The sequence below is a fragment of the Triticum aestivum genome, chromosome 3A (assembly GCF_018294505.1).
Source record: "Triticum aestivum cultivar Chinese Spring chromosome 3A, IWGSC CS RefSeq v2.1, whole genome shotgun sequence".
NCBI classification, from domain to species: Eukaryota; Viridiplantae; Streptophyta; class Magnoliopsida; order Poales; family Poaceae; genus Triticum; species Triticum aestivum.
This window is the reverse complement of record NC_057800.1, coordinates 569,406,466-569,420,247: the sequence shown is the minus strand read 5'-3', so window position 1 is coordinate 569,420,247 and position 13,782 is coordinate 569,406,466. Positions and strand designations below refer to the sequence as shown.

The window sequence follows — 13,782 nt, the reverse complement described above, 5'->3', positions numbered from 1 at the left end:
CAATCACTGCCACCAAGCTACAAAAGCTTCATGATGAACTATAATATACAAGGGATGGATAAGACAATTCCTGAGCTCTTCGCGATGCTAAAGGCAGCGGAGGTAGAAATCAAGAAGGAGCATCAAGTGTTGATGGTTAACAAGGCCACTAGTTTCAAGAAGAAGGGCAAAGGGAATAAGGGGAACTTCAAGAAGAACGGCAAGCAAGTAAGTCTGGACCTAAGCCTGAGACTGGGTGCTTCTACTGCAAAGGGACTGGTCACTGGAAGCGGAACTACCCCAAGTATTTGGTGGATAAGAAGGATGGCAAAGTGAAAGGTATATTTGATATACATGTTATTGATGTGTACCTTACTAATGCTCGTAGTAGCGCCTGGGTATTTGATACTGGTTCTATTGCTCATATTTGCAACTCGAAATAGGGGCTACGGATTAAGCGAAGATTGGCTAAGGACGAGGTGACGATGTGCGTGGGAAATGGTTCCAAAGTCGATGTGATCACCGTCGGCACGCTACCTCTACATCTACCTTTGGGATTAACATTAGACCTGAATAATTGTTATTTGGTGCTAGCGTTAAGCATGGACATTATATCTGGATCTTGTTTGATGCGAGACGATTATTCATTTAAATCAGAGAATAATGGTTGTTCTATTTATATGAGAAATATCTTTTATGGTCATGCACCCTTGATGAGTGGTCTATTTTTTTTGAATCTTGATAGTAGTGATACACATATTCATAGTATTGAAGCCAAAAGATATAAGTTTAATAATGATAGTGCAACTTATTTGTGGCACTGCCGTTTAGGTCATATTGGTGTAAAGCGCATGAAGAAACTCCATGATGATGGGCTTTTGGAATCATTTGATTATGAATCACTTGATGCTTGCGAACCATGCCTCATGGGCAAGATGACTAAGACTCTGTTCTCCGTAACAATGGAGCGAGCAACAGACTTGTTGGAAATAATACATACTGATGTGTGCGGTCCGATGAGTGTTGATGCTTGCGGCGGATATTGTTATTTTCTGACCTTTACAGATGATTTGAGCAGATATGGGTATATCTACTTAATGAAACATAAGTCTGAAACATTTGAAAAGTTCAAAGAATTTCAAAGTGAAGTGGAAAATCATCATAACAAGAAAATAAAGTTTCTACGATCTAATCGCGGAGGTGAATATTTGAGTCATGAGTTTGGTCTTCATTTGAAACAATGCGGAATAGTTTCGCAACTCACGCCACCTGGAACACCACGGCGTAATGGTGTGTCTAAACGTCGTAACCGCACTTTATTAGATATGGTGCGATCTATGATGTCTCTTACTGATTTACTGCTATCGTTTTGGGGTTATGCTTTAGAGACGGCTACATTCATGTTAAATAGGGCACCATCTAAATCCATTGAGACGACACCATATGAACTATGGTTTGGCAAGAAACCCAAGTTGTCGTTTCTTAAAGTTTGGGGTTGCGGTGCTTATGTGAAAAAACTTCAACCTGATAAGCTCGAACCCAAATCAGAAAATTGTATCTTCATAGGATACCCAAAGGAGACTATTGGGTACACCTTCTATCACAGATCCGAAGGCAAGATATTCATTGCTAAGAATGGATCCTTTGTAGAGAAGGGGTTTCTCTCGAAAGAAGTGAGTGGGAGGAAAGTAGAACTTGATGAGGTAATTGTACCTACTCCCTTATTAGAAAGTAGCTCATCACTGAAATTAGTTCCAGTGATTCCTACACCAGTAAGTGAGGAAGCCAATGATGATGATCATGAAACTTCTGATCAAGTTACTACCGAACCTCGTAGGTCAACCAGAGTAAGACCCGCACCAGAGTGGTACGGTAATCCTGTTCTGGAGGTCATGTTACTTGACCATGACGAACCTACGAACTATGAGGAAGCGATGATGAGCCGAGATTCTGCAAAATGGCTTGAGGCCATGAAATCTGAGATGGGATCCATGTATGAGAACAAAGTGTGGACTTTGGTTGACTTGCCCGATGATCGGCAGGCCATAGAGAATAAATGGATCTTCAAGAAGAAGACTGACGCTGACGATAATATTACTGTCTACAAAGCTCAACTTGTTGCAAAAGGTTTTCGACAGTTCAAGGAATTGACTACGATGAGACCTTCTCACTCGTAGCGATGCTTAAGTCCGTCTGAATCATGTTAGCAATTGCCGCATTTTATGATTATGAAATTTGGCAAATGGATGTCAGAACTGCATTCCTTAATGGATATCTTAAAGAAGAGTTGTATATGATGCAACCAGAAGGTTTTGTCGATCCAAAAGGTGCTAGCAAAGTGTGCAAGCTCCAGTGATCCTTTTATGGACTGGTGCAAGCCTCTCGGAGTTGAAATATACGATTTGATAGTGTGATCAAAGCATATGGTTTTATACAGACTTTTGGAGAAGTCTGTATTTACAAGAAAGTGAGTGAGAGCTCCATAGCATTTCTGATATTATATGTGGATGACATATTGTTGATCGGAAATGATACTGAATTTTTGAATAGCATAAAAGGATACTTGAATAAGAATTTTTCAATGAAAGACCTCGGTGAAGCTGCTTATATATTGGGCATCAAGATCTATAGAGATAGATCAAGGCGCTTAATTGGACTTTCACAAAGCACATACCTTGATGAAGTTTTGAAGAAGTTCAAAATGGATCAGTCAAAGAAAGGGTTCATGCCTATGTTACAAGGTGTGAAGTTGAGTCAGACTCAATGCCCAACCACTGCATAAGATAGAGAGAAAATGAAAGTCATACCCTATGCCTCAGCCATAGGTTCTATCATGTATGCAATGTTGTGTACCAGACCTGATGTGTGCCTTGCTATTAGTTTAGCAGGGAGGTACCAAAGTAATCCAGGAGTGGATCACTGGACAACGGTCAAGAATATCCTGAAATACCTAAAGAGGACTAAGGATATGTTTCTCGTTTATGGAGGTGACAAAGAGCTCGTCATAAACGGTTACGTCAATGCAAACTTTGACACTGATCCGAATGACTCTAAGTCACAAACCAGATACATATTTTTATTGAATGGTGGAGCTGTCAGTTGGTGCATTTCTAAGCAGAGCGTCGTGGCGGGATCTACGTGTGAAGTGGAGTACATAGCTGCTTCAGAAGCAACAAATGAAGGAGTCTAGATGAAGGAGTTCATATCCGATCTAGGTGTAATAGCTAGTGCATCGGGTCCAATGAAAATATTTTGTGACAATACTGGTGCAATTGCCTTGGCAAGGGAATCCAGATTTCACAAGAGAACCAAGCACATCAAGAGACGCTTCAATTCCATCTGCGATCAAGTCAAGGAGGGAGACATAGAGATTTGCAAGATACATACGGATCTGAATGTTGCAGACCCGTTGACTAAGCCTCTCTCACGAGCAAAACATGATTAACACCAAGACTCCATGGGTGTTAGAATCATTACTATGTAATCTAGATTATTGACTCTAGTGCAAGTTGGAGACTGAAGGAAATATGCCCTAGAGGCAATAATAAAGTTGTTATTTATATTTCCTTATATCGATAAATGTTTATTATTCATGTTAGAATTGTATTAACCAGGAACTTAGTACATGTGTGGATACATAGACAAACAGAGTGTCCCTAGTATGCCTCTACTTGGCTAGCTCGTTAATCAAAGATGGTTAAGTTTCCTAGACATATCCATGTGTTGTCATTTGATGAACGGGATCACATCATTAGAGAGTGATGTGATGGACAAGACCCATCCGTTAGCTTAGCATAATGATCGCTTAGTTTTTCTGCTATTGCTTTCTTCATGACTTATACATGTTCCTTAGACTATGAGATTATGTAACTCCCGAATACCGGAGGAACACCTTGTTTGCTATCAAACGTCACAACGTAACTGGGTGATTATAAAGATGCTCTATAGGTGTCTCCGATGGTGTTTGTTGAGTTGGCATAGATCGAGATTAGGATTTGTCACTCCGTGTATTGGAGAGGTATCTCTGGGCCCTCTCGGTAATACACATCACTATGAGCCTTGCAAGCAATGTGACTAATGAGTTAGTCACAGGATGATGCATTACGGAACGAGTAAAGAGACTTGCCGGTAACGAGATTGAACTAAGTATGATGATACCGACGATCGAATCTCGGGCAAGTAACATACCGATGACAAAGGGAACAACGTATGTTGTTATGCGGTTTGACCAATAAAGATCTTCGTAGAATATGTAGGAGCCAATATGAGCATCCAGGTTCCGCTATTGGTTATTGACCGGAGATGTGTTTCGATCATGTCTACATAGTTCTCGAACCCGTAGGGTCCGCACGCTTAACGTTCGATGATGATTTGTATTATGAATTATGTGATTTGATGACCGAAGTTTGTTCGGAGTCCCGGATGAGATCACAGACATGATGAGGAGTATCGAAATGGTCGAGACATAAAGATTGATATATTGGACGATGTTATTCCGACACCGGATGAATTTCGAGAGTTACCGGATAATTATCGGAGTGCCGGAGGGTTATCGGACCCCCCCCCCCGGGGGGGAACTAATGGGCCTCGATGGGCCTTAGTGGGAAGAGAGGAAGGGCCAAGAGGGGCTGGCCGCCCCCGCCTTGGGTCCGAATTGGACTAGAGGAAGGGGGCGACGCCCCCCTTTCCTTCCCTCCCCCCTCTTCCCTCCTTCTTCCCCCTCTTCCTTAGGTGGAAACCTACTAGGACTTGGAGTCCTAGTAGGATTCCCCTCTCCTGGCGCGCCCTAGGAGGGTCTGTTGGCCGGCCTCCCCTCCCCGCCTTTATATACGGGGGCAGGGGACACCCTAGAACAAACAAGATCAATTGTCTTAGCTGTGTGCGGTGCCCCCCTCCACAGTTACCCACCTCGGTCATATCGTCGTAGTGCTTAGGCGAACCCCTGCGCCGATAACTTCATCATCACCCTCACCACGCCGTCGTGCTGACGAAACTCTCCCTCGGCCTCAACTGGATCAAAAGTTCGAGGGACGTCATCGAGCTGAACGTGTGCTGAACGCGGAGGTGTCGTACGTTCGGTGCTTGGATCGGTTGGATCGCGAAGATGTTTGACTATATCAACCGCATTACTAAACACTTCCGCTTCTGGTCTATGAGGGTACGTTGACACACTCTCCCCGCTCGTTGCTATGCTTCTTCTAGATAGATTTTGCGTGATCGTAGAATTTTTTTTTAAATACTACGTTCCCCAACAGATAGGTACAAAAATATACCAACCACTGAAATTGTATGCACATATATCATCACTGGTGAAAAAATAGCATTGTTACACTACTGGTAATTTGGGCACATTGTCACTGGTAAGTACAATCCCACGGTCATGATAATTAATAGCACGTACAAAAACTGGTGAATATGAAACTGTTGGGCTACTGGTAATTTAGGCACAATGACACTGGTAAGTACAATATCATGATCCTGATAATTAATAGCACAACAACACTGATAATCAAAGTTTACCAGCATGACCCTAATCAACAACAACAAATGTCAGGGGTTGCTATTCAAAATACACATACACTACATATATCCGACATAAGGGCATCTAGTGGGGAAATTTCAGGGTTGTTGTTCAAAATACACATACACTACTGCACATCATAATCCACAACAACAAATGTCAACAGAAAGAAAACCCGTGGGAAAAAAATCCATGGAAAAATAAACCTGCAATCCGCCACGAAAACCTATACACCATCCACCCGCCGACCAAATCCGCACGGATTGAACCAAAATCCGAGCATGCTTCTACACGTAGACTATATAGATGACCTAATCGACCATAATGTCATCAACAACCCGCGCAGATTCGAAGGGGAAACGGATAAATCTACGGTGGGACGAACGGGATAAGCAACAGGGAAAACAGAGGGCACGGGGAAATGCGTCCCTCACCTCCGAATCAGACGACGCCATCGAGAAGCAGACTGCGCCGCCCCCGGGAGAAGTTGCGGACGACGGAGAGATGAGGAAGGGGAAAGGGGGGGAGCGTAAAATGCCAACCACAATGCGAGAGAGGGGGAGAAGTAATGCGGGCGATGAGGATGGGGGAGTGGAGTTTGTGCATGCATTGGGCGAGAGGGGCGGTTCGATCGGCCCCACTTGGCATCGACGCAGAAACAGTAACGGCTATGGGAAGGAAACGGCAACACGCGCTTCGCTCGCCTGAGACGCTGCGAACCGTTGGATCTGAACGGACGACATCGGATGCATGCGGATCTGTTGCAAATTTACAGTTGGCAGGAATTTAGCTTTATCGTATTTTTAATACTTATTCAACATTTTGAAATACTCGTTCACTATTTTTTCAAATACCCGTTCAAATTTTTTTAATACTTATTCAACATTTGTCAAATACTTATTCAACATTTTCAAATACTTGTTCAACATTTTATAATGCTTTTTCAACATTTTTTGAATACTTGTTTAACATTTTTAAGTGTGTTTCAAAGAGTGTTTTTTGTATATATGTGTAGAATATTTTAAGGGGCTTGCTACATGTCGGCTGACAGATTTTTTAGAAAGATTCGTCGCCTCGCTACCGTTTGATCTGGCTCAATCTAACGACCGAGCGTCGTGCTCTATTTTTGCAACAAAAGTCTTGTTGCAAAACTCTTTGCAACCGAGATCTTATTTTAGAAATATTTGCAACAGAGATTGTGTTGCAGAAATTTACTTTTGCAACGGAAGTCTTGTTGTAAAATCCTTTGCAACATAGATCTTGTTTTACAAACATTTGAACAGAGGTTTGAGTTGCAAAAAAAATTCCACGAGAGATCGTGTAGCAAAAAAACATCCCTGTATTTTTTTGCAACAGAGGTCAAGTTGCAAAAAAATTATGCAACGAAGGTAATGTTGCGGGAACTCTTTGTGCGGCAGCACCGGCAGTTACAGCTGAAGCACTGCTGAATCTCAATGAGGCGATAGACATAGACGCTAGTGCTTTTCTGAGGCGGCGGCGACATGGATTGACGGGCGAAGGTTGCATGCCTTGCAAAGACGAGCGATGAAGGAGTGTTGCATCTCGATCTAGAGGCAGCAGCCGATTGAATCTCCGCGCGCGCGCGCGCGTGTGTGTGCGTGTGTGTGTGTGAGAGAGAGAGAGAGGGAGGGAGAGAATAGGAGGAGGAAGAATATGAGGGACGCGGGCAGTAAAGCACTTGCTTGCCGGCGCTGGCCGCCGCTGCAGAAGAAGCAGCAGGAGGGGATCTGCATATGGGAATGGATTGCTGAACAAAAAATATGTTGCTCTGGGGATAAGGATGAGAGTGCATGCGGTTCTGGGCCTACGTACACGTGGCGCACGCGCACGAGAGGATTGACACGATGGTGAATATCAGCCGGCTGAACTGAATCTTTTTCCATATTTTAATGTATAAATAAAAGTATAAAAATAAAGCAAAAAGACAACAGAAAATAGAAAAATACACAGGCTGTAGCCTCCTGCGCGGCTGGGCCGGGTTCCCCCAGGACGCGAGGCTTCCCCTGTGCTCGCTTAAAGCGAGAAATAGGGTGCCCTCCGGCGTCAAAGGGTCGATCTCACAGGCGCACGACCACTTGGTCCAACCCATCTCCCACTGTTCGTATTGCTTAGCAATTTTGGTTTTGCGAAGCTCCTATAGAAGTTTCCCAGCCATTTTTTCAGGTATGGGAACCGTATAGAAGGTTCATTATACGGCTTTTTTCCTTTTATTTTTCTGCTTCCTTTTTTTCATTTTAAATTTTCGTTTTTCTGTTTTTGATTTTTAAAGGCTTTGTTTTTGTTGTTCTTCTTCTTCTTTCTCTTTTTCTCCTTCTTTATTTTCCTTTTTTTCTTTTCCAAAAAATGTTGGCACTCTTGGAGGATGTTTCCAAACACAAATATTACATCCATACAAGGAATTTGATGCAACGAGAATAATCAGCACAAGCAAAACATTGCAGATAAGAATAAAGACTTCCTGTGGATCTCTTCCAAAATGGATAAAAACATTTTCAATAAGTATTACAGCACAGGGCAAGCTTAACCAATACTCCCTCTGTCTGGAAATACTTGTCATCAAAATGAATAAAAAGAGATGTAGAGTACCTTATTAAACTAGTTAAACCACTACTTTAACTTGCACTTATTGTTCTATCATGCCAACAGAGAAACTGAGTAAAACAAATCATGGTGAAATTTGGCATGCATCAGTCAAAGTCTGACCTATGAATTTTACTTTTCAGTCTTGTGTTCCACTTCACACTCCTTTTCTTCTGATATTGCTTCTTACTCATCAGTTTCAGCTCTTAATTCACTGCCTTTTGCACTACCTGGCATTCTCAAACCCTTTCGTGAGTAGTAGTACTTCTTCCGCCCGATATCAACAAGCTTGGCAGCCTCCTCCACCCTCGATGCATCTACCAATGCATTCACTACATCCTGCAGCACTCCACACTCCACTCTACAGCCCCTTTTACGACTAAACATTTCATAGCAGTACCTCAGTGCACAATCCAGGTCTCCAACCTGCAGAAGGTGTGGCACGAGAGTCTCATAAGTTCCCTTATTTGCGGCACAGTGATTTTTTACCAAATCATCATACAGCTTCTTGGCCTCCTGTAACATCCCTGCTTTCAAATATCCTCGAATCAACTCATTGTAGGATACCGTGTCGGGTTTTGGCCCGTCCTTCTCCAACCTCTCAAGCACAGCAGCTGCATCATCAATCCTCCCTTCTGCAACCAAACCCCGCAGCTTGGCATTGTAGCACTTTGCATCTGGCTCCAAATTCCTCTCCTTCATCATCTCCCATACTGTCTCTGCTTCATCCGTGGGGCCATTGTTACAAAACCCATTCAACAGAGTGTTGAAAGTAATAATGTCAGCTGAAACACCGTGCTTCTCCATGAGAAGAACAACATCAAGAGCAGCTGAGAGGTCAGACTTCTGGCACAATGCGCGGATGAGTATGTTGTACGAGTATACGCTGGGAACAATCGAGGGGTGGGTGGCTGGGATATCCTGGAATGCAGCAGTGAGCACGTCCAAATCCCCAGCTTCGGCGTACGCTGCAAGAAGGGCATTGAATGTCATGGTGGATTTATGCTGCGCGGGAAGTTCATGGAAGGTTGCGGCAGCGTGGGATGGCATGGAGGCACGGCCGTAGAGGCGGATGAGGCGCGTGGCGAATCCCTCGTCTGAGGTCTCGAGGAAGGGCTTCTGCGCTTCGATGATGGCCTCGATGCCGTCTTGGCGGCCAAAGGAAGTGAGGCGGCTCACCGCTACCTCGTACACGCGGTGCCGCTCGCGGAAGCGCGACGACACGGTTGACGCTTGGACGAACTCGGAGACCAGCTTATCAGGGTCGCGCTGCCGGATGAGGGCAATGAGGATATCGTCAAGGGGCTTCGGGAGCTTGCGGTCCGCGTCGGACTCAGCTTTGGCGGCGGGCTGTGCGTCGAGGGGCTTCGGGAGCTTCTGGCCCGCGATGGAGTCAGCATCGGCGGCAGACGGTTTCGGCGTCGGCGCCGGCGCCGGCGCGCGCTTGGTCTTGGGATTGTGCTTGGGTAGTTTTGCCGTTGGCGAGGAGGAGGAGAAGATGCGGGAGAGGCTGTTCGCCCGGGCGGCGGCGGCGGCGGCGGCGGCGGAGGCCATGGGAATGGGAAGGCGGCGGATGGGGGCGGTTTGGGGCGAGAGGAGCGGAATGGGCGAACGAGGGTTTTCCTGCTCTATACACTTCTTCTTAGTTAGGTCGTCAAAATGTTAGCCCATCTGACCGTCTCCCAAGTACCAGCCCGGCTCAGCCCAGCCCAGCCACAAAGAAAGTGATCAACATCTTAAATGTTAGAAAGTGATTAACATTATTTGTATACACGTTCAATATTTTTCGAACGCTTATTCAATACTTTTAAATACTTGTTCAACTTTTTTAAAATACATGTTCTACATTTTGCAAATACTTCTTTAGCATTTTCTAATAGTTATTCAGCATTTTCAAATACTTCTTCAATATTTTTAATACTTATTCAACATTTTGAAATACTCGTTCAACATTTTTTCAAATACTCGTTCAACAATTTTTAATACTAATTCAACATTTGTTAAATACTTATTCAACATTTTTAATACTTATTCAACATTTTCATATACTTGTTCAATATTTTTCAAATTCTTGTTCAACATTTTATAATACTTTTTTGACATTTTTCAAATACTTGTTTAACATTTTTTAATGTGTTTTGAAGAGTATTTTTTGTATATATATGTAGAATATTTTAAGGGGATTGCTACGTGTTGGCTGGCAGATTTTTTAAAAAGATTTGTCGCCTCGCTAGCCGTTCAATCTGGCTCAATCTAACGACCGAGCATCGTGCTCTATTTTTGCAACAAAAGTCTTGTTGCAAAACTCTTTGCAACCGAGATCTTATTTCAGAAATATTTGTAACAGAGGTTGTGTTGCTTTTGCAACGGAAGTCTTGTTGTAGAATCCTTTGCAATATAGACCTTATTTCAGAAACATTTGAACAGAGGTTTGAGTTGCAATTTCTTCCACAAGAGATCATGTAGCAAAAAAACATCCTTGTAGTTTTTTTGCAACACAGGTCAAATTGCAAAAAAATTATGCAACGAAGATAATGTTGCGGGAACTCTTTGTGCGGCAGGCGCACGACCACTTGGTCCAGCCCATCTGAGAGCTCCTAACCGGCGCCCATCTCCCACTGTTCGCATCGCTTAGCAGTTTTGGTATTGCGAAGCTCCTATAGAAGTTTCCCAGCCATTTTTTCTGGTATGGGAACCGTATAGAAGGTTTATTATACGGCTTTTTCCTTTTCTTTTTCTGCTTCCTTTTTTCATTTTAAATTTTCGTTTTTCTGTTTTTGTTTTTTAAAGGCTTTGTTGTTGTGCTTCTTCTTCTTTCTCTTTTTTTTCCTTCTTTGTTTTTCTTTTTTTCTTTCCCAAAAAATGTTGGCATTTAAAATCAATTGTTCAGAAATTCATTAATGTTTTTGGAAATTAAGAACATGTTCGTATTTTAACACAATTTGTTCATAAAATCCAAACATAGTTACTCAATTTCAGAAAATGTTCTCGTTTCTCAAATTTGTTAACAGATCCAAAAAATATTTCTAAATTTAAAAAATATTCCCATTTTCAAAAAAATCACAAATTCAAAGAACAATTGGAATTTTAAATGTGTTCCAATTTTCAAAGATTGTTTGTGTTTTCTAAAAAAATCATTTTTAAAAATATTCATAGACTAAAAAGATTTTATTGTATTAAAAATGTTCTTTCATTTAAAAAAATCATGTTTCCTTCAAGTTTTGAAGAAATGTTCATAGTTTCAAAATTGTTGGTGTTTTTCCAAAATTGATCGGTATGTTATTTTTTGTTCTCATTTTCATAATTCGTTTTGAACTTCAAAATGTGTTAACAATTTTCAAAGATTGTTAGTGTTTTCAATAAATATGTTCTACTCCCTCTGTCCCATAATATAAAATGTTTTTTGACACTGGTGTAGTGTTAAAAAGCGTCTTATATTATGGGACGGAGGGAGTAATTTTTAAAAAATTGTTCATTGATCAAAAGATGTCCACAAATTTAAAAAATGTTTGCCTATTAAAAAATGTTCACGGATTTCAAAATATGTTCCTGTTTTCAAGTTTTGTTTTGAGTTTTGAAAATTGTTTCTGTTTTAGAAAATTGCTCGCAAATTGAAAAAATGTTCAGGATTTCAGAATTTGTTCAAGTTTTCAAAAAATATGCAGAGTAAAAAATGTTTTCAATTCCAAAAAGTTTTTCATTTTCAGAACAATATTTAGCATTTAATTGTTTTCCTATACTTTCCAAAAACGTTCGAAAAATCTGTAAAGATTGCTTTAAATATGTCGTTTCGGAAAGATTTAAAAAGGAAATTGCGCTTTCGCTCCAGTGGCTAGTGGCACATGTTCAACAATAAAAATTCGTGTGTTCAATTTCAGGCAGCGCCTAGCTGGTTTCTTTTTCTTTGGGCAATGCTAGGTGCTGGCGCGCCGGCCCAATATTTCAGCCGGTTGGCCCGGAGCCGTCTGCCTTGCACGCGTACAACAGTCAGAGCTGTCCCACGTCCTCCCCCATCATCAACTTCCCGCACAGGAAAAAAGAGAGGAAAAGGAGAGCACCGCCCCCGCATGTGCCGACCGCCTCGCCTCCTCGTCTTACCTTGCAGCACCGTCACGAACACCGCTGCGCAGCCGGCTTTCCGCCTCCCGCTTGTCTCCGCACGGCTGTCCTGCCTCTCCTCTCCCGGGCCCGTCGCATTGTCGTGCAGCGCCGCCAACCTCGTCGCACCTAGTGGCCGCCGGTGTTGCAACAAAATGCCGCTGATGGTTTGCAGCCCCCTCTGTTGCAACTCTTGTCGCCAACGGTGGTAACCCTCCATCACCAATGGTTTTTGGCATGGCCGACATTGCAAAAATGGAAGACGGTGGTAGCAAAAAACTAGGCTGCTTCCAACAAAATTAAAAGACGACGGTAGGAGAAATTGGTCTGGTTCCAGCAAAAATAAAAAAAGTGGTATAAAAATGTTTCTCATTCTAGCAAAAAATGACCCTAGTTCCTGCAAAACTAGAGAGAAAAACACACTACATGCCCACGCTCACCATGGTCACCATTGAGGGAGGAAAAGTCGGTTCCTGCAAACCATGACAAATGGTTCCATCAAATCACCATGCTGGTTGCAGCATTTCATCGATCTTGCGATGGGTGCTTCCAGCAAATGCGGTCTCCGGTTCCAACAAAATGCGACGCCGATTCCAACCAATCGTGACGCCAGTTGCAACATTGTCGCGACGTCCTCACCATGCCTTCGCCCCAATGTAGCACTTGGTTTGCAGGTTCCAACTCACCACGAAGGCGATTTCCAGCATCTCTGGTGGCGGATGTAGGACCGCGCCAGGTCGGTTCCAACACCATCGCCGACCAGGTCCAGCAAAAAATGATGCTAGTTGCACCACCGCTCCAGGCCGGTTCCAGCACCACCACCGGCCGGTTCTAGCAAAACCTGCTTCTGGTTGCAACACCTGATCGGCTTTGAAGCTTGCAGCATGGCGGGAGGCTTCTTGTGCACGAGCACGTCGTTTTCGATGAGAGCTTGTTAGTGGTTCCGCCACCACCCAGGCTGGAGGTCATGGCGGCCGCCCCACCCCCACCCACTGCGTCGACAATGCTGAAAGGATCGAGATGGACCTAAAGGGGGGTGAATAGGTACAATTACAAATTTTAATTATTACTTAGCAATTTTAGGTAATAATACGGAATATGAAGATAAGCCTAACAATTGCAAGTGTAGTACTAAGAGCTAAGCAGGATAAACAAGTAGCACAAGTATGTAAGTAAGCAAGCACAATATGATACAAGTAAGTGCTAAGAGACAAGTAACCACAAGTAGAGAGTTAGGGTTAGGAATAACCGCAACTCCGGGAGACGAGGATGTATGCCGATGTTCACTTCCTTGGAGGGAAGCTACGTCACTGTTAGAGAGGTGGATGTTACCATGAAGGCACACCAACGCCACGAAGGCTCACACTATTCTCCCTTTGAGACAACACCACAAAGGCGTTTCTCAACCACTAGTGGTAGACCTTGAGGTGGTCTCCGAACCCTCACAAACTTTCCGAGGGTAATCACAATGGTTGATTCCTCTCCGAATGACTCCTACCGCCTAGGAGTCTCCAACCTCCAAGAGTAACAAGAATGATGGAGAAAAAACTCAAGACTTGCTCAAATCACAAATTCCTTTGGTG

At 43.2% G+C, this 13,782-nt stretch overlaps 1 protein-coding gene across 1 annotated transcript; it reads right to left on the bottom strand.

Moving 5' to 3' along the window:
- Positions 1-7,963: 7,963 nt before the first annotated feature.
- Positions 7,964-9,719, bottom strand: LOC123062271 (pentatricopeptide repeat-containing protein At1g55890, mitochondrial). The gene has a single exon (XM_044485719.1). The coding sequence runs from the start codon at positions 9,653-9,655 to the stop codon at positions 8,288-8,290; it is 1,368 nt and encodes a 455-aa protein (XP_044341654.1). The 5' UTR covers positions 9,656-9,719; the 3' UTR covers positions 7,964-8,287.
- Positions 9,720-13,782: the final 4,063 nt, after the last annotated feature.

What these genes read in the sequence shown, in the direction of transcription:
- LOC123062271 (XM_044485719.1), bottom strand. Translation starts at nt 9,655, where the DNA reads ATGGCCTCCGCCGCCGCCGCCGCCGCCGCCGCCCGGGCGAACAGCCTC.